The sequence below is a fragment of the Rhinolophus hipposideros genome (genome assembly GCF_964194185.1).
Source record: "Rhinolophus hipposideros genome assembly, chromosome: 19".
Taxonomy (NCBI): domain Eukaryota; kingdom Metazoa; phylum Chordata; class Mammalia; order Chiroptera; family Rhinolophidae; genus Rhinolophus; species Rhinolophus hipposideros.
In genome coordinates this window covers 36,969,652-36,996,763 of record NC_138065.1, presented here as the reverse complement: position 1 = coordinate 36,996,763, position 27,112 = coordinate 36,969,652, and the positions used below count along the sequence as shown (strand labels likewise).

The following is a 27,112-nucleotide window of genomic DNA, read 5'->3' as shown; positions in this document are numbered from 1 at the left end:
TCCAGAACCCCTGTCCTGGGCCAGAACCCTTTGAAGCTCTTTACTCTGAAACAGGTATCAGGCCAGGTCTCAGGGAAAGGCAATGGGGACAGGATGAGGACAGCAGGGAGGACAGCTTCCCATCCCATCAGTGTGACATAACCACAGAGGCAGCCCAAAGAAAAGACATTGATTGTCAGCCGAGGTGCCCGATTCTGGAGGAGGTCCCATCCAAGTTTGCTCTCCTTGCTAGACACCCCCAACGTTCCCTCTCCGTCGAATGTAAAACAAGATGAACTAAACGATTTGAGGGTAAATACATATTCATCCTTTTTTTTATTAAAGTATGAAAACATAAACTTGGCTACAGAAAACAAAACCATTTTTAATGCATTTGTTTAAAGAACGTACAGTTCCATTAACCATATACAGTGCATTTCTCAGATCAATTTTTCTTGCCGTAGCCACCAGCCCCTTCCTTCCTCTCCAATCCATTATCGCCTATGGCAGCTTAACAATTGTTGGCACCTATGCCCACAACCAGAGGGTAAATGCAAGGAATTTTTCCCCTCCATCAGGATAAGGGAAAGATTATCTCCTAAAGGAAGGGGTGAATGGTACTTCCACCAGATGGCTCTTTACAGATTAGGAACTACCCGTGATATGCAATTAAAGCAGCAAAATTAGGACATCTGTGTCACAGGTGATAGTTTAAAGGAACCATACACAAGTTCAAAGGAGCAGGCACATTCGTGTGCACAATCTTAACATTTAACGAAGCCACTACCTCTCTGAAGAACAGCATTGGTAGCAGGGTAGCCAATTCTTATTTCTCGCCTGTGTTAGATAAGTGCACAGGCAAAGAGCAAGGGAGCCCGGCTTTGCTCCAGACCTAAGGAATCTCATGCTCTGGAAAGTCCAGAAAATTAGGTAGAATAGTTTTCTTTGAATTATCACACCTATCCCCTCTAAAATTATTCTTTCTTCCTCTCCATCCCCACCCCTCCTTTTTCTGATAGTTGAAATACATTGTTTTGCAACCATGAGACACACACTTGGATATTATACTACTACATTCCAGGGAATACTTCAAGAGTTCTGTGGCAGAATGTAAGGTGTCCATGGCTCAAGTTGAACAACAGGTGTATGTTTGAGGCTTATGGACATTCAGAGAAACTGCTAGTTGAGATATTCAGCAGTTCAGATTTCCTATCAAAATTCTACCTCAACACCAAACAGTGGGTCTAACCGATTGATTTGGTGCTGTGTTCCAGGGTTTGTTAATGAGAAATCTTGCATCAGATGCCACAGACTGAGGAACAGGGTTGAAAGTCAACTGCCCCAGCTAGCGGTACCCCAGAGAATAAAGGAGGACACTGGGGAATAGTCAAAGCTAAATAGCCCCCTCCCTAAGCCAAGGAGAGGAGAGGGATGGGAAGTGACAAGCTCTCAGCAACCAACCCATGGAAAAGAACGGAAACCAGCACAACACTTCACGTTTACCATATCTTGGTTCCAATATTTATTATATGGACAGGTTAGGAATACTAGGATAAATAAGCAATATTTTTCTCTTACAGAAAATTGTAATGATACTATCGAGTAAGTTGAAACACTCTGAGGATTTCACAGAAACATCAGAATTTAAACAGACAGTAGTAGCCAGTGTCCTCGTGGCCAGTGCGAAGGACCTCTCACAGCTGCACATGCTCTAGGCCAGATGTCTACAAACATCTGCACGACAAAAACAATGCCACTGACATCCAATACTGCTAAGGCCTAGGCATCACCTTGCCTCAAACCTGTCTCCACTGGATGTGGTTTTCACCTGCAAGTCAAGGAACGTGAAATATTCTTTGGCTCTTCCCACCTAGAAATAACGCCGGACCTAAGTCACTGAGCGGAGAGTCCTAACCTTTGGAAGGTGGACTTTCTGCTTTCTTCCTGGGACATGATAACTGAGTTTGCAACAGAGGACCTGCAGCGGTGCCCTTGAATTTTGCGTTAACGCCCAGGTGCCAAGGGAAAGGAGGCCTTGTCTGTTGGCACAAAACTGCATTGCTGGCCGGCAGAATTCTGTTTTCCTGGAGCTGACAAGCTCCGGGAAACATTTTGTAAGACACTACACGTGGTGATAGCCCTCGCAAACTCTCAGAAACAGATCTGAGGAAAGTCATGACAAAATCACTCCAGTGTTGTTGGAACACACATCAGGAGAGCACAACGCCTAGTTATGAAACAAACGCCTTGCACACAGTGTGTCCTGTACATAACAGCATATTTGCTAGAAGCACAACCCTGGCCATTGCACAACGTTGCTAAATGCCATTTTCACTCCACGTCCCCTACCAGTGACCGTGGCAGTGGCAGCGGAGTAGGTGGCCCCACCCCACCCACCCAAGGTACAGGCACTTCTTTTGCATGAATCCTAATGGTGAGAGTCCTGGTTTTTGTAGAATCCAGACGAAGGCAGGCAGGACCCTAAACCAGGGGCCATCAGGACAATCCAAGAATGGCCGGTATGTAAAGGCCTAAATCCTGGAGTTGAGGCAAAAAATGCCCTTGTTCTGGTCCGAAGTCCACTGTGGGGCAGCGTGGAGAGGCCCAACTGAGTCACCGAGCCCTCCCACCTCCATGGTTCTTTGCTGCTGGGATTCGAGAGGTGCACAGGAAGTCAGATCTCCAAAGCTGCAGGGTTTTGGATGTAGAAGGATGATTTGATGAGGACTCCCTAATTGCCCCCAGAATCACAGCTGCTTAGCTCTGCAATGTTCCTTCTTTTATCTGTTGGATAAAAAGATTTCTCTCATCTTCTGGAGTCCTCCCGTTCTGAGCCCGGACAATACAAGTGGGCCGATGAAGATTCAGCATGTATATCAAATGCTGCTTCTCATTCTTGAGCTCCTCAATTTGGGCCTTCAGTTCAGCATTCACACTCTCCAGCTTCTCCGATTCCTGGGGGACAAGCAACAGAGTTAGTAGGAATGGAGTCAAGGTCCAGCAAGGAGGAGTGGCCACAGGGTGGCCCCTGGGACACATCAGGGCTCATTGAGCTGGGAATGGGCGGCAGAGGAATGCCCTGGGCTCCATGTTACAGTGCCCCACAAAACAGGGACAGCAGCATTAGGTTTGGGAGAAGCCAGACTCTGGAGAAGCCTTTGAACTTGGAGGCTTCCCCAGAGATGCCTTTGAGTTTCCACTCAACATTGAGGCAGGTTGTGACTCTAACAGTAATGAAGCTGCAGGAAAAACCAACAGCTCAGAGAACTCCTTTGTCCGAGTCCAACAGCCAGTGTGCAGGTCTTTGGGACCTGCAAGGGCCTTAGGGGCTGGGAGAAATCCAAACTCATGGTGCTTAGTCTTTTGTGCATCATGAATTTCACTGAGAAGCTCACCCTCATCTTCCCAGAAAGAATATATATGGCAACACACAAAATGTCTTAATTTTCACTGACTCCCTAAAGCAACCAACGGAACCCTTGGGGACCTGTGGAACCTGCGTGAAGACTCTGCCCTGGCCTGTCTACACCTGGGGGGGAGGGACATAATCACCAGAAAGACTGTACCACAGCTGCCCTGCCTGCCACAGATGCCTTTCCCTTGAGAAAGGGGAGCTGGCTGAATGCAGCCAGAAGCTCAGACTATTGGACGAGCCAAGGAGAAGGGCTGCAGAGTTAAGAACTACACAGGAACACCAAGAAAGGGTACCCACTGCTGTGGATTAAGGAAATAACTTGTTTGAAGAGATTAATTAAAGGCTTTTCATGGTGAGCCAAATGAGAGCTGGCAGCTTCCTTTTCTTAGGAAAATGAGCAAAGGAAGCCTATTTAACTGCATGACATGTCCTGTAGCCTGGAAGCTGCTGGACGTGTATTGACTGGCCGAGACTGCTGTGGTTTCTAATTCACACACCTGCCTTTTATACAGCCAGAGTCACATTCATTGAGCAAACAGCTTTGTTATCTTCTCATTCAGCCACTGGTATCTCTGCTACTCAGCTGCAACACCCATCTTGGGAAAACACTTCTGGTTAGGGGCCGTTTTAACTCCCCTTCTGATAGTTTCACGAGGTTGGTGGGGGGGGGTGCAGGCATGAGCAGGAAAGGAAGGGGGGAGGAGGCACTCACTTTTTGCAGACACTCTGTCTTTTCCTTCTTCTTATTTCGGCACTTGGCAGCTGCAATCTTATTTCTTTCCCGTCGCCTTTTTTTCCTTTCGTCTTCTTCAGGTGCTACCTATAAAATTCAAGAGGGACATGTTTAATAGGAAGCAAGAAATGCGACCTGCCTCAAATACACTGCCTTTTTTTTATTGCAGCAAAAACTGGCAAATCAGGGCAGCCCTAATACTAAAGGATCTGGAAGGAAAACAGCCCTAGACTTCTGCGTGAAATCTCGCTACACACATACACCTTTAAGAATGAATGATGACACTCAAAGAACTGTTGGTTAAAATCATATGGGCGATATTGGTAAATTAAAATTGAGCTGATTTTAAAAATGCATTTGGATTTTGAAATAAGAGTTTGATATTCAAATGGATAACTGTTGATGATAACAGTACTACTTTAGAGCAGGAAACAGATTCTGTTTGGGAAACACGTCCTTTCCCCTTGAAGCGGGAATGACCTCAAGAGCATCACCTCGCCACCCTCTCCCCCTAACTCTTCTCAGCCCCATTCAGCCAAGTCTTCACCTGGAGCGCCAGAGTGGCTCCTTCCTGAACTCAGGAGAAACCTGGGGGAGCTCCTAGAGAAGAGGAACCCAAACCCATTCCCCACCAAGGTGGCATGATCAGCTCATGACTCGGTGCCAATGGTGTGTGGTTAACTAGAACCATCCATTGATTCATCTTCCAGTTAAATACTGATCTCTTCCTCCGTGCCCCACTCTGAGCCAGGCCTGGGGCTCCTCAGAGAACAAAACCCTGTCCTGCCTTAGGATCTGGCCCTCTGGAAGTTCACTCTGCTCCTGACTTCGTCTGAAGACCGACAGGGAATCAGCCAAGTCCGTCTGCTGGATGGGGCTCAGAGACCAGAGTCCAGCCGGGATGAAGCAGTCCCAGCAGGCTGCGTGGGTGATGGCTTAGGCTGCTAAGATCAGACCTTGTCATGTCACTTATCACTGCTCTGGACAGTGGGAAAGGGCATGGGAGCCACACCTCAAACCAAAGAGACCCTGCATTCCATAATCACCTCACCTCTGACTCATTGCTAGTCCTTTTGGATTAAATGACACTGACTTTGCTTGAACTGAGATGGAAGGCCTTACAATTTAGAGAAACAAAGACCAAGGGGGGAATATGATGAGAGAAATTCCCCCTTTTACGTCCTGGATCTTAGAACCACACAGGCAGACATTTGGGTTTAGACTAAATTGCCTCTGAATCCCAGTTTCACCACCTGTGAGACCTTGGCCAAGCTCTTTTGGAGCCTCAGTTTCCTCATCTGTAAAATGGGATCAATAATCTCCCCTAGTAGGGTTGTGATGAGGGTCAAATTCATGAATGTATATGTTAAGTGCTTTGCACAGTGTTCAGTTTAGAGTCAGTGCTATGTAAGCATTGAACCTCCCCATCAATATTTTCATCAAGAACTCAAAACTCTAGCATTTCTTTTACCACCTGACAGGTATTTTTGGATAGGTGGGAGAGGATTCAAGCTTTTCTCATATGAGGAAGTACTGGAAAGTAGAGCGAATCTCAGAGTCACAAACTGTCAGAGATGGAAAAGCCTTTCTAAAGCCCATTTAATTCAGTTCCCTCAGTTTATTAATGTGGAAATGAAGAATGCAACCAACAAATAAATACTGATTATTAGTCATAGTAATAGTGGCCGGTAACGGGTGCCCAGGGAGGCCCAGGGATCATCAGCTCCTGGTCAGCAATCAGGAGGCTACAAACCCAGATGTAAACCCAGGCCTTTGGCTCTTGTCCTGTGTCCTCTCCTGGCCACAGCTGCCTTGTTCCACCTGGTTGCCTTCCCAGAGGTCACCGGGACCTGGGGAATAGGCATGCTGCCCAAACACACAGGGTGCCGATGGGTTTCACAGGCTCGGTGTCTCCCTTTAAGTGGAGAATTACAGAAACCAAGCGGATCAGGATATTCAAGGAGGTCAGTTGGTGTATTCTCTTCCCAGTAGAAAAATCTACTTGTTAAGTGGAGCTAACATCGGAAGGTAGCGCTTGGTGAACACAGAATCACAGATGGGTTGGGTGGCTTTAGGAGTGTTTCCACAAAGCAGGCTGCCTGCTTCTTCTTCTGGAGAACCCTCCAATATCCTTCCAAAATGCTCTCTTTCCTTCTAATGGGGATCCTACTACTTCCATTGCATCCTGTTATCTCAAGATATTTAATTAAAAAATTAACAATGGCCTTGAGTGTCCCATGATCCACCCTGCGCTGCCCAGTGTTGGAATGGGTACCCAGGACCTCCCCTGAGGTTAATTAGGCCCAGCCAATGCCCCTAAGGGTGTCTTATGGCTACAGCATCGCACAGCAGCCCCCACCACCAGTCACTGAGTTGTCAGCCAGGTCCTCTGCTAGACTCTTAACAAATGTAATCTCATTACCCTCAGATCAGTCCTATAGTGGACTCATTACCCCCAACCCCCTTGTATAGAATCATTGAGAGTCTTAACCAACTTCCTTTAAAACTCAGTTTCTTTTTGGCCAGTTCCACTACTCCTTGCCCAAATACAATGTTCATGCTGGGTAAGTAAGCCTGGCACACTCCCATCTTGCACCCATGTAGGAATGGCCAACAAAACAGCTAAGACCTCAGCTCTGAAGTCCTTGAGCCACCAGAGCCTCACCAGCAATCACCTCCCAGACTTCTCACCATGTCTGTTACTCCAGGGGTCTTATAAAGGGTTGCCGAGTGGGCAGGAGCACAAACGTCGCTGACAGAAGGGAACTTGGAGCAGAACCTGGTACCAAGGCTGTGAGCATTACACACGGCTGTAAGCCTGGCTGACTGCTCCTTGCTCCACGGTCTGGCCACCTGGGTCCTTGTAGTTATGAAAACAAACACTTGGTGCTTCTTCAAAACAATTAGACACAGCAGGTGATCTCCCACAAACAAGCTCATGGCTTTAAATGACAGCCATATGCATACATCCAACTCTACATCTCTGAACTCCAGACCCACGGATCCAACTGCCTTTTCCATGCCGCCACTGGGATGTGGAATAGGATGGACCCGACCCCCTACAGTCCCAATCTCAGCAGCAAGTGGGCGCTCCATCCTTACAGTTGGTCAGGCCGGAGATTTTGGAGTCACCCTTGAATCCTTCTCCACTTGGCGCCATACCCCACGCCCAACCTGTCAGTAAATCAGCTTTGCCTTCAAGACAGATCCAGATACCCCCTCTCTGCTCCCACGCTGATGCAGACCCTCCTTTGCTCACCTGGGTCACTGCGACAGTCTCGTTTCTGTGCTCTGCTTCAGCTCTTGTCCCTACTGCCCATTCTTAACATTACAGTCAGGGTGATCACTCAAAACTATAAGACCACAGCACTCCTCTGCTCAGAAACCCTCCAGTGGCTTCCCATCTCACGCTGAGTAAATGGCCATATCTTTATAACAGTCTATAAGGCCCAGCAGGATCTGCCCTCCACCTATTAGCTCAGCTCCAACCTCACTCCCCACCCCACATGGCCCACCTTGCTACTCCCCGTAGGCACCAAGCATACACCCACTCAATGCCCTTCTTCTTGCTCTTTTTCCAGATACCCAAACGTCCTCCTTCCCCTCCTCTGTCATTCTATCAGTGAAGCATCCCCACCTCTACTCCACTCTGTTCCCCTGTGCTGCTGTATTTTTCTCCTTCACCCGTCTCTCATAGTATGTATTTACTTCTTTTGTGTGTTATCTGTCTCTTCCCAGTAGAACGTAAGCTTCCTGAGGGCAGTGGTTTTGTTTTATTCACGCTGCAGTCCCCTGCCCTAGAGCATGCCTGGCATGTGACAGGTGCGTGATACGTAAGTGCTGAAAGAACCGGCACCTGTGGTAGCACCTACCTGGGCTTTGGTGACTGACATCTCAAGAGGTCTGCTGCTGACGGTGACCGACTCTAGTGCAGAGGACATCCGATGGCAGAGGTGCTTGTTCTGGATGGCGAACCTCAGCTCTTCCTTGACAAAGGGTGTCAGGTTAGCAAAATCCTCAAACACCAGTGACCCAGGAGGGGACAGGCAGGGGACGATGGCAGAGGCACTGACTTCCGAGGCAGAGACCTGGCCTGGGTGCTGAAGCATCATTTTGCTGAAAGACACATTGAAACCCAAACTACTTCAGGGACTTGGGGGCATGGGACCAAGTCCCCCCACACCTGCAACCTCCAACCCGAGCCCCATGCCCAGGGGGAAGTCCCGTCAGCTCTTGGTTCTGTTTTCATTTCACGCCACCCTCAGCTTAAGTAAAACAGGTTCTTAAAGAACACAGCTCAGTGATGTGGATAAAATGCCTAAGTTTATCAGTGGTGGCGTTTCAGACTATTTTGAATTCACAAAAGCGTTAGTTTTGGCTGGTATGCATATATGCAAATATAGCCTCAAACAGTCCTGAAAGAGGAAGAACATTTAAAAAAAAAAAAAAAAAGGAAACTATTATGTAACCCCATTTCCAGTCTCTTTTTCAAACAGGAACTTGGAAGGCATCCGAAAACAAGTTGGGTCTGCCAATGAGTGACAGAGAAGCAAGGAGTGGGGGACCCCTGAATTTAGAAAATGTATCTCTGACGCTTCTCCCTCGGGAAGTTAGATCCAAGTAAATTAGAATGAGGATGGTGACTATAGCAGGTGGTTTCTGTGAGCCAGTCCTTGGCAGGGGCTGGAGGATGGGGATTCAGGTCACGAGGGACTACTAGCCCCTTTGTAAAGTTGAGGTTGGTGAGGCAAAGACCTCAGAGTAAAGAGAAGAGAGGAGCTAAGAATTTGGATCTCGTCTGGAGGTCTTGTTCAGCCCTGTGCTGTGGTGAGGCTTCGTCAGGAGTTACAGGGGGTCTGGGTCTGGCTCTGGCACTAAGAAGCAGTGTGACCTGAGCTATCTGAGCCTCAGACTTCATCTGGCAAATGGCTGAGAGCTCCCGCAGCACAGGGACTGGGTCTCCTGTCGCTGTCCCAGAGCCTGGCCCAGTGCGTGGCCCCGGCTGCTCCCAATGCCTGCTGACCACTTAAGACTGCCTGATGACTGAATACATGAAATGGGGAAGCAGCAGTCAGAGCAATGGCTTCTGAGGTTCATCTACCTCCATCATTCTACAGCCAGGGAATCCAGAGAGGCCACAGGAAAATAAAGGGTAGAAACAGTAATAGGTTCATGGTCCCAATTTGGAATAGCTGCCTATAAATCTCTCCCTGCCATATACTCCTTCCAGCAGCAGTTGTCCTCCCACATCACCGCAGCCAGTTATCCAGGGGTGATGAGTGTGGGGACTGTCTAGGCAGGGGTTCCCTGAAGCACCCCTCTCAATCTGGGGACCTGTGGTCTTTAGCCTACGCCAGCCAGACAGGAAGACCTTTGGCAAATCGCTCACATTTAAGGAGTGCCTCCTTCATACCAGACACCTTATATGCATTATCTTATTTAATCCTCATGAGAAATCAGTGAGTTAGGTCCTAGCCCCATTTTACAGATAGGGTAACTGAGGTTTACACTCGCTAAATAATTTGCATGAAGTCATAGTGTGAGGCAGAATCAGGATTTGGAATCAGGTTTGACTCCAGAACTCATGAGCTTAACTTATAGAATATTATACCACATTGCAAAAACAAAAAACCAGAGCAAATTTTTCTTGGGGGGCAGGGGGCAGGCGTGGGAGCGCATGAAGGTCCTGGACTGAAGCGATGGCGGAAAGACTAAGCACAGAACCACAGGGAAAACTTACACTCTAGGTAATGAATTGCTGATCTCTCTAAGTCAGGTGTACACTCAGGCTGCTGCCTGCTTTCTGGAATATGTATAAGTGGGGTTTTTTATCCACAAAATTCCAAGACTGGGGTCAGAAGATCAAGATTTGAGCCCCACATAGTTATACGTCATCATTATACCTCCCAAGGACTTCTTCTCCTCTGCAAAAGAAAGCTAATCACCATCACCCTATTTTCTCATAGAGTTGTGCAAGGAGTTGAGGAAATAATGCACGAATATGGCCTGGAAAACATAATGCCGCTAGGAGGTCTGTTCTTCCTGGGCCTCCCAGGGATCTCTCCAGCACAGGGTTAGTTCCCTGACAGACGCTCTGTGAGGTCCAGGTGGGCGGGGGGCTGGTCACTCACTTTGATCTCAAACACTTCTGAATAGCACACTGTGAACTCTAACTTCCCTTTAAGATCAGAGATAGACTGTTGGAGGCCAGTATTCCAGGCCAATGAACGGCACCGTTGACTATTCAAAGAAAACCAGGAAATCTAACTCTCTTCCCAAAGCCCTGGATCATGAGTTAGAACTGATGTTCCAGTTCTTCTATCATTTAATCCTACAACCTTAGGACGCTGAGAGGGTTCTTCTCTGGCAGGTGGTAAACTCTGACAAACCAGCTTTCACAGACAGAGACTTCAGATTCTCCCAGGCATTCATGTTTTCCCTCCCTTTCCAACTTCACTAAACATCTAGTAGTTCAGGGATGGAATTCCGAGCTACCACTGGGCTGGCCATTGTTTGGAGGACCAGCAGGTTCCCCTCTACATGGGCAGTTTGATTTCCATAGCAGTTGAGTGTAGCTCCATTTTACCACCCTACTAAGTTTATTAATGAGCTCTCAAAGCTTGGGGTCTGCTGTTTGGGAACGTTTTTCTTTCTTAGTGTAAAATCAGCAGTCCTGATGAAAGAAACTGAAGAGTGCCAGTGGTGCGGAATGTTTTTATGAAAAGGATTGGGTGGGCTTACTTGGGGACAGAAATGGCTTGTAAAAATGTTAAAAGCCCTTCAGAAAGTAAAGTAGTTGTATCTGCAGAGATCTGGGCTTTCTCGGCACTGCGCTAAAGCTTAGTTTCTTGAGATACTTTCTAGTTACTTCTTTACTCAATTCTCTTAAGGTATGATTCAGCCCAGACTCAGGCTGTGCCCCGATAAGGAAAATGAAGTTAAACCTTCAGTTTTTTTTCCCCCAAAAGTTGAGAATCTCTAACATCCCGCCCACTGAAAAAAGAATATATATGTTTGGGATTTTCTGAGTTGACTTTCTGCATTGATCTTAAAATTGTCCAGACTTGCTACAAAGAACATTTTGCTTCTGCTTCATTGTCTCTGATCAGAAATCATGTCATATCACTGATACTTTCATCATTTTCAAGAAAGTGAAACTTAACGCATGTATTTCTTTAACTGGAAATTCAGCTCCTAGATTTTATTTCCTAGTAGCTATGAACAACTGCATTCAATTTTCACTTTTAATGCTCATCTCTCCCCACTAAGCACTGCTCGTAAAACATCTTACAGTGGGAGCCAATATTGGTCTTTTGCTAATTTCAGATGTTGGTCTTTCTCCCAGCCCACTTGAAGACGGGAGGTGTAAGGCTGGGCTTCAGGCTCAGACTCTCTGCTTCCATGCCCTATCACTACCACTCACAAACTGAGCACCCACCAACCAGCCACTCATGCTTTCAGGGCCTTGGTCTCCTGGTCTGTGAAATGACACCAATATAGCCTGCCCTGGTTCCCTCACAGGGCTGAGTTTCACGAAGGTGGGTTTACACACATCCTGGGTAGTCATCACTACTGTGATTCCACTTTCCCCATTTCAGGTAGAACTCACAACGTTGTTGTCAATGCATTTTAGCCCCATTAATCAGGAATTAATGGAACCCTCAAGAAATTCCGGTCAGTGCAGCCTCTTTTGCACTTTGATTGACCTCCAGGCTCCTGACACCCCAGGTCAATTCCACCCCCTCTATTTGCTGGCCCCAGCTTGTCTCCACTGGTCTTAAGAAAGAACTAGTTCTCACTCATGAAACCATTTCTGGTTTCTGTGGTATCCTGGCTATGTACTTCCTCCTCCCAAGGACAGTTAACACTCGAAGCCACTGATCCTGTTCCAAGCCCAGCCAATTTGAAAAAAGGAAGACATCCTTGGCTTTATCGAAGGGGATGGAACACCCAATATTAGAATCACCTAGGTCGGTTCTTCATTTGTAATTGAGTAAAACAAGGTCCAGGAAGGTAAAGTGACTTGCCCAAGGGCATAAAACTGGTGAGTGGTCTAGCTCAGGCCAAGCTGCTGACCACCCACCAGCTGCTCATTTTGCTCCATCACCAACAGAGCTCCAACCAACAAGGCAAATGGAGAACAGAAACACTGACCAGGTAGAAGAGAGGTCAGTAGTCAAGAAACCTGGTACCCACCACAGAGGAGGCTTTGACAGGACTAGACAGGGAAGGAGTATAGAAGAAAGAGAACAAGGAAGAGAAAGGGCCAAGAGGGAGAGAGGGAGAGAGAAGGGTGGGGTTAAGACAGGAAAGACCCAAAGGCTGGGATAACTGCCACAGGTACTGAGTGTTGTATCTTACCCACGCTGTGGGCCTAGAGTGCTACCTGCCATGTTATCTCTGAAACCAGCCAGACAATAACAACTGCAAAACCTACCCCCACCTCAGTCTTTGTCTGGAATATCCTCAAAGCAAGAAACTATATGCTGTAGCATTATTCTACAACACATGCTAAATGCAAAACATGGGACAGTAATACCAATTTCTCCTTCATTTAAAGTTGGGGAGGCAGAGGCCACAAACAGATGTGACTGTCACCCACACCAAAATAAGTGCCCTGGAAGACGTGACAAACAACACAATAGGCTCACAGTGTGGATAAGACATAGCACCTGTGGCAGCCCCCTTCCCCTCCCCCCCCACACACCTTTTTTTCTCCATCAGGGTTTAGCAACTCCTTTACTTGTAATGAAACATATGTGCTCTAGGCAATGAAATTAGAGAAAAGAAAGTGCTTAGGAGGAAAGACAGTAAGTAGATGAGCTGAAAATGGGGTGGGGGGGGAAGAGAAGGAGAACCAATCCAATGGAAAGAAAGCTGGGAAGGGAAGAGATGCCCCATGGAGAAGTCCCCCTTTCCCCATTGCCTCAGAGGCTGGTCAGTGACATTAGATAAAAACCCTCCGCATTCAAGTCCCCTCACTGGCCCCTTTCCTTTCAATCACACCACTGTAGAATCTGAAAATCTCCTGACCAGTAAGGACCTTAACGGTTATCTGGTCCAACCACCACCTCGCGCCAGCAAACCCGCGGAGGGGCCGGTAGTGTCTATGTGCCCCATCTTCCAGCCGGGGAAGATGGGGCACGTAGATGGGGCTCAAGGACATCACGTGTAGTATGAGCTCTCAGGTCCTGGCCACTAGACCATAGCCATTCTCTCAATTGTCTGAACAACTGGCTTCGCACCTTCGCTTCCCCCACAGCGGGTCTCCATGTACGAAAAGCAGAGACATCCGCGAACCCACCAGGGGAAAAGCCAGAATCACAGGTAAAGGAGTAACGCGTGGGAGACTTGGGACAGGCAATCTCAGCGCAGGACTCCGACACCAGCCCGGCCCGGAGCCCTCTCGGTCTCCCGCCCCAAGGCAGCCACACGAGCGCCGGCCACTTCTAAACTTATCGCAACGAACTTTTCGCGCCGGGATCCCTGCGCTGAACTTGCTGCCTGGCCCTCCCGGGCGCGCAGGGCGACTCCCAGCGGTCGCGCCCGCCACCTCGGTTCGCCCGTCCGGTCTCCATTCATTCCGTTGGGCCCCCGGCGCAGCCCCTCGGCGGGCGGCCGGCCTCCGCGGCCCTCTGCGGGCCCTCGGGAAGGCTGGGCTGGGCAGTGCCAGTGCCCGGGCACCAGGCGAGGGATGGGCCGGACAGCGAGCAGGAAGGGGAGCCTCGGACACCCCCGCGCACCCACCTGCCCACGCCCGCTCCGGGCCTGGTAAGAAAGCCACCCGGGCGGAGAGGAGCAGTGCCCAGCCCCGCAGGGAAGCGGGAGCCCCACCTCTCGGTCCCCGAGAACCTTTCGCGCCTTGAGTCAAAAGAGAAAGTGAGTTCTTGGCGAGAAACTTTCTGAAGCTCCGAGCAGCAGCAGCGGCTGGGAGATACTCAGCCAGAGTTCTCTCGAAGCAGGCGGCGGGGGGCCGGGCTCGGGGGTGGGCGCAGGGGTCGCGGGGCTGGGTACTAGCCGGGCGCAGGGAAGGAAAGCGAGCCACCCTCGCCGCGCTCACCACTCGGCTTCCAGCGCTCACCTCCGGTCTCCGCGCGGGGCGGCCAGGGTCTGGAGGGCGGGCGGGGTCGGGGCGGGGTCGGGACGCCCGTCGGTGGGGCTGGCGGGCGGGCGGGCGGGCGAGCCCCGGGGACGCACGGCCGGCGCGCGGGTTGGCGGGTCCGCTGGGGCGGCGGCGCCAGGAGAGCGCCGTGGAGCGCGCGCCTCGCCGTGTGCGACTGTGGCTGCGAGTGCGTTGCGTCACCCCTTTTATAGCCCTCGGGCTGGCGCCGTGCCCGGATTACTCCAGTCTCAGGCTGACGTAATGCTATTAATAGCTTCCCCCGAGAACCCGCCGAACTAGGCAGGGCACAGGGAGGAGGGGAGAAGGAGGGGCCACGGGGGAGGAGGGGCGAGGTGGGGACTGGTGATGCAAGCTCCGGGAGGGGCGGGCTGGGCGCGTCCCCGGGTCTCGCGCGCTAGGACGCACACCCGCCCGCCCTCTCTCTCCATATCAGGACCGGAGTCGCCCAGGCTGGCCGCCAGATGTGCGTACTCGCCTCTGCGTGTTCCAGGCATGAGCCAATGGTGCCCAAGCCAGCGGCATGACTCCACCGCGCTGGCATTCCTCCCTCGGATAGGGGGGGGGGAGGGCGCTCGTGGGGGAGAGAAGAAAGGGGTGGATCCTGGCCGCAGCCCAGACTAGGTGAGGCTGGGAAACGAGCACGTCCTTTCTCTAAAATCCGTAATCATTTTCTGGAGTTTCAGGAAAATACCCCCTCCCCCGCCAAGCGCCTCCTTCGCCAGTAGGGGGTGGGGTAGGAACAGTAGCTTTAGCGTCTGGTGAGGGAGAGGTGCCCAAAGGCACCCTACGGTGACCCCACGCAGTTACCGCCGGGGATGACCTCCGTGGCGGGGACCGTGAGAAGTCGTGTGGGTTAACCCCAGCGCGGAGGGCCGCCCTCTGCGGGCACCAGGCGCTCGCAGCCCCTGCGCACCCTACAAGACTGCACAAGCGGGCCATCCCTGGGACGGGTTGGGAGCCCGAGCCCGAGGAGAGGGCGAGTGGTGGGACCGTATGGGCTAGGATTTTTTAACAACCACAAAGCGTTTGAAATTGACTGTAAAACGAACAAGACCCTGGCAAGACGAGAGACCTGGAGAAATCATAGGCATCTCTGAGAGCGACTGAGAGGGGGGCTGAAGCCTGGAGGCCAGGGAGAGGAGAAGAGAGAAGGTGCTTTGGTTTCTGCGCGCGGGGCTGGGCGGCGGTCGCCTCGCTATCCCGCGTTGTTTAGGGAAAAGCCCTCTTCGGCTTTCACGTATTTTTCTGCGCCCAGAGCGGATTGGGCTGGGGCGGAACCGCGTGGACTGGGGCCGCAATGACCACCCCCGAAATGAGGTCCAGGAGCAGAAATTCCTTCCGGGAAATTCCTTCCAAACCCGGGTGGCGGGAAAAGCTGGGTCCCGTGACCCCAGATTCCAGTCGAGGCTTTAGCAGAACTGGATTTGAATGTTAAAAATGAGGTTTTGATTCGTATGCTCCGACTTGAGTTGTCTCGGCTTCGAGAGTGGCAGAACCGGGACCTTCAAAACGGCCCGTAGACGAGTATGTGTGGACGCCAGTGTGACCCTCGATGTTTTTGAACCTGCCCCCCCGCGCCTCCGTGCGCGTCCATGAGGTGTGGGGGCGCAGCCGGCGGCAGAAACACCTGCTTCCACCTGTCTCTTAGGAGAAAGGCGATCGAAGATCATAGTTTGGTGATTTGGGTAAGAACTACAGGGTCTCAGAGACCGGGTCTCGCTCGCCCGCAGTCCCACTCCAGCGCACCTGCAGCCCTCGACTGTTACGGTCATGATGGAGGGTTCAATCAGTCCGTCTCTCTTCCTGACACACACACGCGAGTTTTGCACACACACACACATACACACACCCCCGGGAATCTGTGACCCTCTCTGCAGCCCCTCCGATTGCCCAGCAGCCTGGGGCAGACACCCTCAGAGCTGCAGATAAAAAACTGAGTCTCCCGCACCCGGGTTCCTCTCCCTCCAACCCGAGCCTCGCACTAAACACCCGGCTCCGGCCCCAAGCTTTGGGCTCAGGACAACGCGGAGGGCGGCCTCGGAAGTCCGCTCGGTACCCGGCGGGTTCGGGAGCCCCGGGGTTCCACGCAGGATCCGCCGGGATGTTTCCGGACAAGGTTTCCAGCGGCGTTGCGCGGGAAGCGTGGAAGCGTGGGGCGGTTGTTTTGCTTTACTTTTCGCCATGGTAACGGCTCTCCCAGCCCCACCTTCCAACCCCCACGCCCACAGCCCCGCAGTCCCCGCTCCACACCCGCACACCCGCCCTCTTGCGGAAGCGTCCGCTGGTAAACCCCGGGGCAAGCTGGCGGGTAAACCCCAGGCGTCGGTACAACCCACAGAGAAGGGCGTCTGTCAATTTAAATGAAAGTTATTTGGGATTCTCCACTTATCTGTTGTATCTTCTTAGCTACTGCCTGGAGTAGACTGCGCACCATTATAAAGTGAAACACGGAGATGGGGGAAGACATGTGAAAGCTTTATCCCTCTGGGAAACGCCTGCAGAGATCTTCAACCAGTTTACATTTAAACTATGAGCGGTTCATACACGCAAGCCAGATTTGTGGAGGCTGAGTCCTGTCCTTAAGGGGAAATTAAACCTCAGGCGTAGGGTAAACAAACAGACCAGCGTGCACAAACCAATGCAAGAGAAGGGTAATTAAGACAAAGAGATCCACATCCCACTCCCCCACCCCCCGTTACCGTCGTGCCTCGGGTTCCTCTTAGCAGTCCTGTTTCGGTCTAATAATTCTTGGTTTTGAATCTCCAAGTCACACCTGGATAGAAAAGCTCTCAGCTATTCACAGGAGTCGGAACCAGCGGGTCTCTGCTTAACTCTCCCACTGAAACTCTAAAAGCGTTAAGAATCTAGAAACAAAAGTTAAGTCCACCCCGTCGTGAATGAAACTCTTATCTAAGGAAAACAAAAAGGACTCCTGCCTGCCTCCCTGCCCCCAACCCCCGAGAGACCTGCGAAATGCCTGGCTAATCGCAGAGACTGGGAAAGTGGAAGGGAAGAGCCCCAAGGTCTGTGCAGTCCGACGAGTGATCAGTATCTGAGTCCTGTGCGTCCTCAGTTTACCCTGACCTTAGTTGTTGCCACCCAATGTCCAATGCGCACACACTGTAGCCTCTAGAGGAGGAACAAGAACAGCTCCCCAGACCAAAATGCTTCCCTACACCAAAGCAAACAATGCCTCTGCCTCCTGAGAAGGAAGCACGGGCTCGGATTATTTAAGGGGTTCATCCTCAGTAAAGAGGGTTAAGCAGAGACTTGAATATTGTTGAAGCTTCACGCTGGAGAACCGCCTGGGGAATCTACATTCAGACCAGCCTTGGTGTGTTTTGCTGAGTGAGATAAGAATTGGAAACTTCATGCTGGGGCATGTGCGAAAGGAAGGGAAAACAGTTAAAAGGGGAGGAGATGGAACTAGGCAGCTAAAAACAGTCCACTCGTGGCAACCAAGTGCAAACACCAAAACATTGCAGGGAGCCAAAAAAAAAAAAAAAAGTTCAGAGATATTTAAAGGTTTTAGCAGTTTCTTAGTCCAGAGAACAGTTCCTTCCCACTCCCTCCTCCACCCCTTTACTCTTCCAACATTGTATTTGTTCATAAAGCTCTAGAGACAAATTAAACACAAGTTAAAATCAGTCATATACTCGAAGACTTGTCTGATTTTAACCCACTTCACCTCAGAAAAAGTGTGGGGTGGGCTTCCTTCTCTGTTCTGCTTTCCAAAGCCCACACTATAAAGTCAGTTGAATGAAGAGATTGCTAATTTCACAGTCTCCAGACTGGGTCTCCTCAGGAAATGGGAAGTATGGCACAGTGGGCTCTGAAATGTGGCAAGTGGTACTTTGATTCTGGATTCAGCATTTCGCACCTGTATCGCCTTGGATAAGTCATTTCACTCTCTGGGCTTGAGTTTCTTCAGCTAAAATGTGGCACTAATAGTAGTACCTAACATAAGTTTATTGGGACAATTCACTGAGAATGGGGCACACAACCAGTCCTCAGCAGTGGTGTCACTGATTATGAATCAAGGACGGCTTTTGGGAGATACTCCTGAATCTCTCCCAGAGCCCATTCTGTTCCCTAGTGTGTGACAAACAATTGTGGACGAAGTCGAGCTATATTCAAGAATGACCATCTTCCCAGGATTGGGTATAAGACTTCACACAAAAAATAATGAGAGTGGTCCCTGTTCTCCACTCTCAGCAACTTGGGGACACACAGGGGCTCTCCTCAGGGTGGACCAATGGCCCAGTGCAGGGGAGCAGGGGATTTGTGTTCTGGTTTGGTTCTGCCTTTGGTATTCTTTTTTTTTTTTTAAATAATTTTTCAAACACATTAAAAAAAAAAAACACGCTTTTATTTGTTTGTGTTTTTCCAGGACCCATCAGCTCCAAGTCAAGTAGTTGTCTCAATCTAGTTGTGGAGGGTGCAGTTCACAGTGGCCCGAACTGGCAACCTTGTTAAGAGCACTGCGCTCTAACCAACAGAGCTAATCGGCCATCCCGCCTTTGGTGTTCTTGAACAAGGCACTTCCCACTCTGAAATGAGGGGCCTGGGCTGAGCTTTGAGGGTTTTGAATGGAGACTTTTCACTGGAACCATCCTGCAAGCCCCTGGCCACCTCTCCTAAGACAGTAGGAGGGAGAGAAGGCATGGGGATGGGGGGCGGCACCGAACAAGGACAGACCCATTTCCATCATCTATTTTCCCCTCCAAAAACTAGAGTGGAGAAATGTTTTCTAACTTGACTCTCAAACACAGCCTGTGGTCCTGACAACCTTCTCTTCCTTCATGTCTCTCTTCTCTCTCCGCCTCGCTCCCCCCCTCAACATGTCCAAAAGTTTTTACCCATGGACCCTTACTAGAGAAGAGGCTGTAAAAGCATCCCACGTGGGGATTGCATCTTTGAGGATCTTCTTATGTGGAATCCATCTTCAACAGCCATAGACACCCACCTTGGACCACAGGACCATAGCCCAGGTAGCAACTATTCCCATTTAAGAGTGGGGATCCTGGAGCCCCAGGTACCCAAAATGATGTCATAGCCACCAGAATATTAGTAGGACTCAGGAGACCTGAGACCCACTGGAAGGTTTTGCTTTAGCCACCCGAGTGGCTCACACAAATCATAAATGCTTCGTCTGTGTTCTACTCTGTGAAATAAAAATATTTAATATCTCCACCCAAAAGGTTATAAGAATCAGTGAGATGACAGATGTGTTATTTGAAAATAATTAAAAGAACCATACTTTTAAATATTCCTTTGGGGAAATTTATATGTATATATATGTATGTATGTATGTATGTATGTATGTATATTTTTTTTACCATTATAAAAGTATGGGAAATAGGCAAGAGAGAAAAAAAATTACCCATAATCTCAACCCTGTTAGCATTTCAGTGTGTTTCTATCCAGTCTTTCTTCTCATGCATATACTTTTTAAAAACACACTTGTGATTTGAGATGCAACTTTGAAATTTGTTCTTTTGCTGCTTATTCTGAATTGTATGCAGTCCTTATTACCATCATTTTCCTGTCAGAAATATTTTGTCATATTGTGAAATGTAGCATACATACAGACGATTATAGACGATCTTCATTTGAGTAATAAAATAAACATCGAAAGCCCACCACCCAAGTTCAGAAATAGACGACCCCCTCCAGTACTTAGAAGCCCCATGCAACCATTCCTGGTCACATCTGCCTCTCTCCACCTCCTAGAGGTAACCACTCTCCTGACTTTTATCACCAGTGGAGGCGGCATGATTTACTCAGCCATTTCCCTACTGTTAGCATTTAGGTGTTGCCAATATTTTGCTAGAGTGTTGTATAAATTTAAATCTTTATTATGGAGAAAGGGCATCAGATTTCATCATCGCCCAGGTTGCTTTAAAGGGGCTAGAGAACAGGTCTTGATTCGTATCTTCGAGTGCTACACGAGGCATAGTGGAAAAGGGAAGGACTACCAAAGACTGTGACTACCTGTGCCTTTTCCTTGTTTCCTAACATCCAGACAAAAATATCCTGCAGGCACTTTACCCCCACAGAGCATGACCTTTAATCCTTCCCCTCGCTACTTTCCCAACCCCTCTTAGTTTCTCTTTGTCCACCTTAGAACTGAAAGTCCAGTCTGCGGCATGGGTGAGTGGTACAGGGGCAGAAGAGCGGAAGCAATGCTTCTGCCGTGTCTTCTGGGCAAAATGCTCACTGTGGCTCATGAAGCGTCTCAGCTCTGAAATCTCTGTGCCAGCTCTGAGACATGGCTGGCATGGGTGATACCAGTTCGGTTGCCACCAGAGCAGGTTCCTGGAGTCTAGTGGCGCTCATTCTCCCAACAGCAAGGCGCCAGAGCCGAAAGGGCCATGGAAGTCATAGACTTCCATCAAACTGAGTGTGAGCGTGCCCGTGGGTACACTAGTGCCCACCAGAGCCAGGAGGTGAATGGAGGGGATCTTGCTGGAGTGTCTGCCTTAATTAATAAATGTTTTAAATATCATTTTATATTAAATATGGATATGTTGACTTTAAATATGTCACACAAGAATTTTTAAGGAAGGGAGAAGATATCAAATACATTTTGGGCTTGGGACAGGCCGCTGGAAGTCATACTCCTGGAACCCTGGGGGGAAATAGTGCTGTCTCTTCTGCCTCTAAGTGTAAAATAAGATCAGCAAATGCTATTATGTAGCACTTGCTGTGTCTAGACTGTGGGTTGAGCCCTTTACATGTAGTTAAAGCCTTTGATCCTCATAACAACTCTATGTGGTAAGTACTGTGAACATCTCCATTTTACCAATGAGGAAACTGAAGCACAGAGAGGGTAAATAATTGCCAGACGTTACACAGCCCCCAGGCAGCAGAGCGGGAACCAAGCCCAGGGATTCTGGGTGTGTAATCACAGTACCTACTTCCTCTCAGCTCACGGGAAAACTTGGGAAGCTCTGGTGTGGTTCAGGGTCCTCATCTGATGGGTGGGGAGATTGAGCTGCGAGAGGAAAAGCGGCTCTCAGAGTCTTACACTGAAAGGAACCTTAGCAGCCAGATTTCTGAACCCCCATAGTGCCCTCTGCCTCAGGAGATGCTCCATTTGGGAAGATTGGGGCTATGGTGAGGAGCAGCTGATTGAAAGAGCAACTGACATTTTGGGGGCGAGTGGCCAGCCATGCGTAGCATTACTGGAGCTGAAAAGGTGAGAGATGGAGGGGTAGAAACCAGGGATGCCTGAAAGAACCTTTGACCTGCACTCAGATAAAACAGGGTTCAAATCCCCACACTACCACCTCCTATTGGGCTTTGGCTGAGATCTGAAACCTTAGCATCTCCTGTAATATGAGGATAATATCTATCTTACCAGGTAATATTGAGGATAAAAGAATAATGCACCCTCAAGGCTTCCACATAGGAGGTATTTTACTAAATGTTACTTTTGTCCTTCCTCATGCCTTACCTTTGAAGCTAACAAGTCACAAAGAACTTTCATACATCAGAAATGTCTGGAGCCAATGGAAAGCTCTATCTCTTAGGCTGACTTACTGATTTTTAAAACAAAGTAAAAAAAAAAAATCAACATGAGGCCAGGTCATACTCGGTAATTACTATTTATTGAGCACATACTACATGCCAGGCACAGTGGGAAACACTTTTAAAAATATCCAGTATCTTATTTCATCCTTCTAATAACCCCATGAGGGAAGTATTATTATTTCAGTTTTACGGATGAGGAAACCAAAGCTCAGGAAGGCTAAGAAAATTGTTCGTTGGCACTTGATTCAAACCCAGGTCTGACTTAACTTCAAAAGTTTTAAGCTATATTGTCCCCCAAAGCTTAGAGAGCTCTACTCATGCCTTATTTTTCTTGGGTCTTGCCCTCACCTTTGTTGAAAATGGGCACACCTGTTTTACCAAAGATTCATTGAAGGCATAGAACCTTCTAGAGTTGACCTTACCAGGAAATTCATACTCCTGAAGTCCCAGAAGTTTCCCACTTGACAAACTCCAGATCCCTGTGCCTTCTGTGATACTGTCACGTCTGCCAAATTTGCAATTAGTCCATAATTTGCTTTAACCACAACCTAAGTCCTGCTATTGACTGAGTAAACTGAGTAGGGCTTTTGGGATTTTTATTCTGTTTCCCAAAATACAATGAACTGAAATCATCTGATGATGCGCTTGTACTTGAAATTGGAGTGGCTGAAGGTGGAATGAGTCACTGTGAATTTATACCTGTCAGTCAATCCTTCAAATGGTGTCCTGTTGCCAGATCCTGATTAGTCATTTTTGGGGTTACAAGGACAATCAGTATAAGAGGGAGTTAGTTTGAAATCACGTTTAGGTGGCATGAAATAGTATCCAGCACATAGTAGGTGTTCCGTAAACATCTTTAGTCAGCAAACATTTAATGAGCACCTACTATGTGCTGGGTCCCGTGTCAGAAGCTGCAGAACACAGTGGGGCTTCCCTGCCCTGCAGGCGCTCACAGCTCATGGGGAGACAGATTTTGACAACAGATAGTTATAGGCTGATGCAATAATGGCTCAAGTGGAGCAGGAAGGCTCTTCCCAGGAGAGCTGGCAAAGGCTGACTTTGGAGCTGGATGTTGAGGGCTGATCATTTTATGGGCAGGAGAAGAAGGAAGGCATTCCAGGCATAGAGAGAGGCATATGCAGAGGCTGTGGGTGCCAGGAAGACGGGGGCTGGGCCCTGTTCATTTCTATGCTGATTCTCAGCAACTTGCACTACTCCAGGCCTATGTGAGGCCCACTGTAAACGTGCGTACAATTAATAAAATATAGCATTGTGAAAACCTGTAGCATGTCTGCAGGATGGTGACGCAGCTACTGAGCAGGATTATGTGGGGGGTGGGGAGCAGGAGTTGGGGCATAGGTGGTGAGGAGGGGACAGACTGTGATGGGTCTTGAAGGTTGTAATAATCAGTTTGGATTGTGTCTCAAGGACAAAGCAGAGAGGTGGGTCCCAGCGTCTTTGAGCGGTGGATGGACACAAGGAGATATTGAGGAAGATAGCTGGGGCAGGGCTGAGGGTGGGCTGGATAGGAGAGGAAGGTGGACTGGATAGGAGAGGATGGACAGAGGTATCAGGAAGCAGCAACACTGGTTGAAGGCCAGATGAACTGAGAAGATGGCGGTCCAATTTCTATGTCGTTCATTTAAAATAAAAATCATCCACAATGGCGTCTGATAGCTCAGTTGGTTAGAATGTGAGCTCTCAACAACAAGGTTGCTGGTTCAATTCCCGCATGGGATGGTGGGCTGTGCCCCCAGCGACCAAGATTGAAAACGGCGACTGGACTTGGAGCTGAGCTGCGCCCTCCACAACTAGATTAAAGGACAACGACTTGGAGCTGATGGGCCCTGGAGAAACACACTGTCCCCCAATATTCCCCAATAAAAAATTTTAAAAAAAGTATCCACAAAATACAATGCTCTTATGTATTGAAAGTAAAATAGCTTTTTTCCCCCTAGATCTTTTCATTGAAAAATTCAACATTCCTTCATTAAAGCTGAGCTCCTCTCATTGGGGGGTATGCCCCCACTTTACCAGTGCCCTAAGCGGGTGCCTGGTCGGCCTCAGGAGTGAAGCAGTGCTGTCTGTACTGGGGTGGGGGGCAGTGAGGTGAGCAGGACAGCATGATTTGGGGAAAGATCCAGGCGGCCCTCTTTGGATTTCGGCACCAGCTTGGTGTCAGGACAGACTGAGAAGGAAGGGGTCCCCTATCTCAGGTGTTACAGAGCAGAGTTGGGGATGGGGTGGGGCGGGGGCTGATTGATATTGTAAGAACTCTTCTCTATTGGAAGAGACTAATAGGTTTATTTGGGGACAAACACAGTGTTTAGCAGTGGGATGTCAAAGGAGACAGTGGTCCCTGGACATTATCATGCTGGGGACATCAAAGTAACAGAAAGACTCAGAGGAGAGGGAGGAAAAGGAGGAAGGGTAGCCAGGCTGGTTCCTAGGGCTCAGTGTAACCTGCTCTAGATTATTGGAAATGTACTGCTAATTACCAAGTACCATGTAAATCTGCCCGCACTGGTGCCAGGCTCTCATCTGTGTTTTCCCTCAGGCATTTGACAATAATTTTGAACCTAACTCAACAATAAGAAAACAAACAACTTGATTTAAAAACGTGGTCCAGGAACTTTAACAGACACCTCCCCAAAGATGACATACAGATGGCATGTAAGCTTATGAAAGGGTGCTCTACATCATATGTCATCACGGAAATGCAAATTAAAACAACCAACGAGGCATAATTAGAATGGCCAGAACTCAGAACACTGAGGACACCAAATACTGTGGAGGATGTGAAGCAACAGGAAACCTCATTTATTGCTGGTGAGAATTAAAAATGATACAGCCACTTTGGAAGACAGTTTGGAGGTTTCTTATAAAAACTAAGCACGCTGTTGCTATACCACCCAACAATTGCAGCTCTTGGTACTTACCCAAAGGAGTTGAAAACACACATATTCACACAAAAATCTGTACATGTATATTTGCAGCTGGAAGTAACCAAGATGCCTTTCAGTAAATGAATGGATAAATAAACTGTGGTTCATCCAGGCCATGGAATATTATTCAGCACTAAAAAGACATGGGCTATCAAACCATGAAAAGACATGGAGGAAATGTAAATGCATATAACTAAGTAAAAGAAGCCAATCTGAAAAGGCTACATGTGGTACCTTCCTCTCAGTTTTGCTGGGAACCTAAAACTGCTCTAAAAAAAAGGTAGCCTTAATAAAATGATAATAATAATAATAATAATAATAATATTGACCCCAGGTAGCTTTCTGATAAAGTGGTTATGAGTAATGAAGTTGTCACCCAGTAATTAGGAGAAGTCAATTATCCTTAGCCTATTTGAGAACCTATATGCTTATCCTTAGCATATTTGAGAACTCACAAAGTAAACACTCATTTAAATAAGAGTCTTTTTTTCCCCATATGCTGCTACTGTTTAAAAAGATGTTTACAGGGGGCAGCCAGGTGGCTCAGTTGGTTAGAGCGCGGTGCTCATAACACCAAAGTCACCAGTTCGAGTCCCACATGGGCCAGTGAGCTGCACCCTCCACAATTAGATTGAAAAAACGACTTGACATCCTGGAAAAACATACTATTCCCCAATAATAATAGTAATAAAACTTTAAAAAGATGTTTACAAATAACATATAGCTTAGTGAATGCTGTAGGAGAAATATAAGTTTAAAAAGATACATACATCGTAAATATGGAACAATCAAACAGTAAAAACTATAAATAAACAACAAATACATGAATAGAGAAAAAAATTAATTGCCATAAAATTTTAAAAGTGTTTCAGTTTGGTTGGTGGACATATGGGTGGGTGATTTTCATTCTCTATTTATATATTTCTGAATTTTTCAACTTTTCTATAACAGGGGCATGTTAATTATGAAAAGAATGAAAGTGTAAACTTTATATTACCATGAAGGTAACAACTAGTATCATCCGATGCCTTTCAAAGGGTATAGTTGACTACTTTTTCCCAGTCAGGCCCCTGACGGATATTAAGGAGATTCCATCCAAATCAAATCCTGGCTTAATCGTATCAAGCACTTTTTGAATGCCTACCATGTGCCAGGGACTGAGTGAGAAGGGATACAGGAAAGAATAAAACAGTTTCTAAGGTGGGCAATGGGATGACTAACTCATTCTCAATAAACTTAGATAATTTTTGTCCTGCTAAACATAGCATTGACTGACATCAAAAAAACAGAAAGAAGTCCAAAGTGTGTTCATCTAGAATTAAGAACATTGGGTACGTGGAAATGACCTGAGTCTTGGGTTCAAGTCCTGATTCTGCACTCAGAATAACGGTGGGTTCTTTTCTGAGGGTCAGATTCCTTCTGTGTTAATCAAGGAACCTGTGCTAAGGAGATGGCTCCAGGAGGCAGCAAGAGTCCCAGCTCTGCACTCGCTGCCCTAGGACATTGGAAATGGAGCTAGGAAGTCCTGCTTACTTTCTTGCAGTATGGATAAGCTGGGGGATGAAGGGGTCAGGTGGAGTGGGAAGGGGGATGTGTGTGTGTGTGTGTAGTGTAACTTAGTGCCAGAATATAACAAATTGTCCCAAACCGGAAGCTTCTAGTATTATAAACTCTGAAATTCTTTACAGTTCTATGATTTTAAGCTCTGTGTCCACAATCAATGATGATGATGAAGACGGCGGTCATGGTGGAGATGTTACACTTTAAATGCCCCTTTTCTCCCGTCATCATTCCCTTTTGACCAAGCGTTCTACAGAAGAGACACTGACGTACCTGGTCGCTGAGGAGGCCCCATGTTGTCTCTGTCTGCCTCAGACATACTTGTTTGGACGTACCATCTCTTTCCCTCCATTTCCAGCACAGAGTCTTAGTTTCTGTTTCCTGATCTGAGAAGTTGCCACAGCCACATAGGAGTGCTGTCAGGAGTAAATTAATTCACTTATTCATCAGATAGTTGTTAAGTACTTACTACTGCCAGGTGGTGTTCAAGGTGCTGGGAATTCAAGAATGAACAAGGCAGACAAAGGCTCCACACCAGCACTTAGGAGATACCCAAACATTAATTTCTCCTCTTGCATTTAATTTAAATTGAAATAAGGGTGTGGTGGAAAGCCAAAGAGATTCTCAATTCAGAAGCATGAGCACGTTGTCTCTTTAGCATGCCTTTAAAGAATTTGGGTGCAAAATGCTGACTATTATCAGCTCATCATCAAGATGCTGGAGGAAAGCCACCATCTTCTCCCCCCCCCTTTCATGTTGGCCCTGAAAAGGGACAGGCTAGGTGAATGGGGACCGTGTACTTTCATTCTGACATAGAAAAC

General features: G+C 48.2%; 1 protein-coding gene across 1 annotated transcript; it reads right to left on the bottom strand.

Moving 5' to 3' along the window:
- Positions 1 to 287: 287 nt before the first annotated feature.
- On the bottom strand, positions 288 to 14,234 carry ATF3 (activating transcription factor 3). The gene is made up of 4 exons (XM_081025233.1): positions 14,188 to 14,234; positions 8,000 to 8,243; positions 4,107 to 4,214; positions 288 to 2,934 (listed from the first exon to the last, which is right to left on the bottom strand). Exons 2-4 carry the CDS (start codon positions 8,237 to 8,239, stop codon positions 2,737 to 2,739), a joined length of 546 nt encoding a protein of 181 aa, XP_080881359.1. The 5' UTR covers positions 8,240 to 8,243; positions 14,188 to 14,234; the 3' UTR covers positions 288 to 2,736.
- Positions 14,235 to 27,112: the final 12,878 nt, after the last annotated feature.

Excerpts from the sequence above, each read along its gene's own strand:
- ATF3 (XM_081025233.1), bottom strand. The coding sequence starts at position 8,239 with ATGATGCTTCAGCACCCAGGCCAGGTCTCTGCCTCGGAAGTCAGTGCC. Across the intron at positions 4,215-7,999 it reads TGTCAGTCACCAAAGCCCAG|GTAGCACCTGAAGAAGACGA; the intron begins GTAGGTGCTACC and ends TGAATTTTATAG. Across the intron at positions 2,935-4,106 it reads AGACAGAGTGTCTGCAAAAA|GAATCGGAGAAGCTGGAGAG; the intron begins GTGAGTGCCTCC and ends CTTGTCCCCCAG.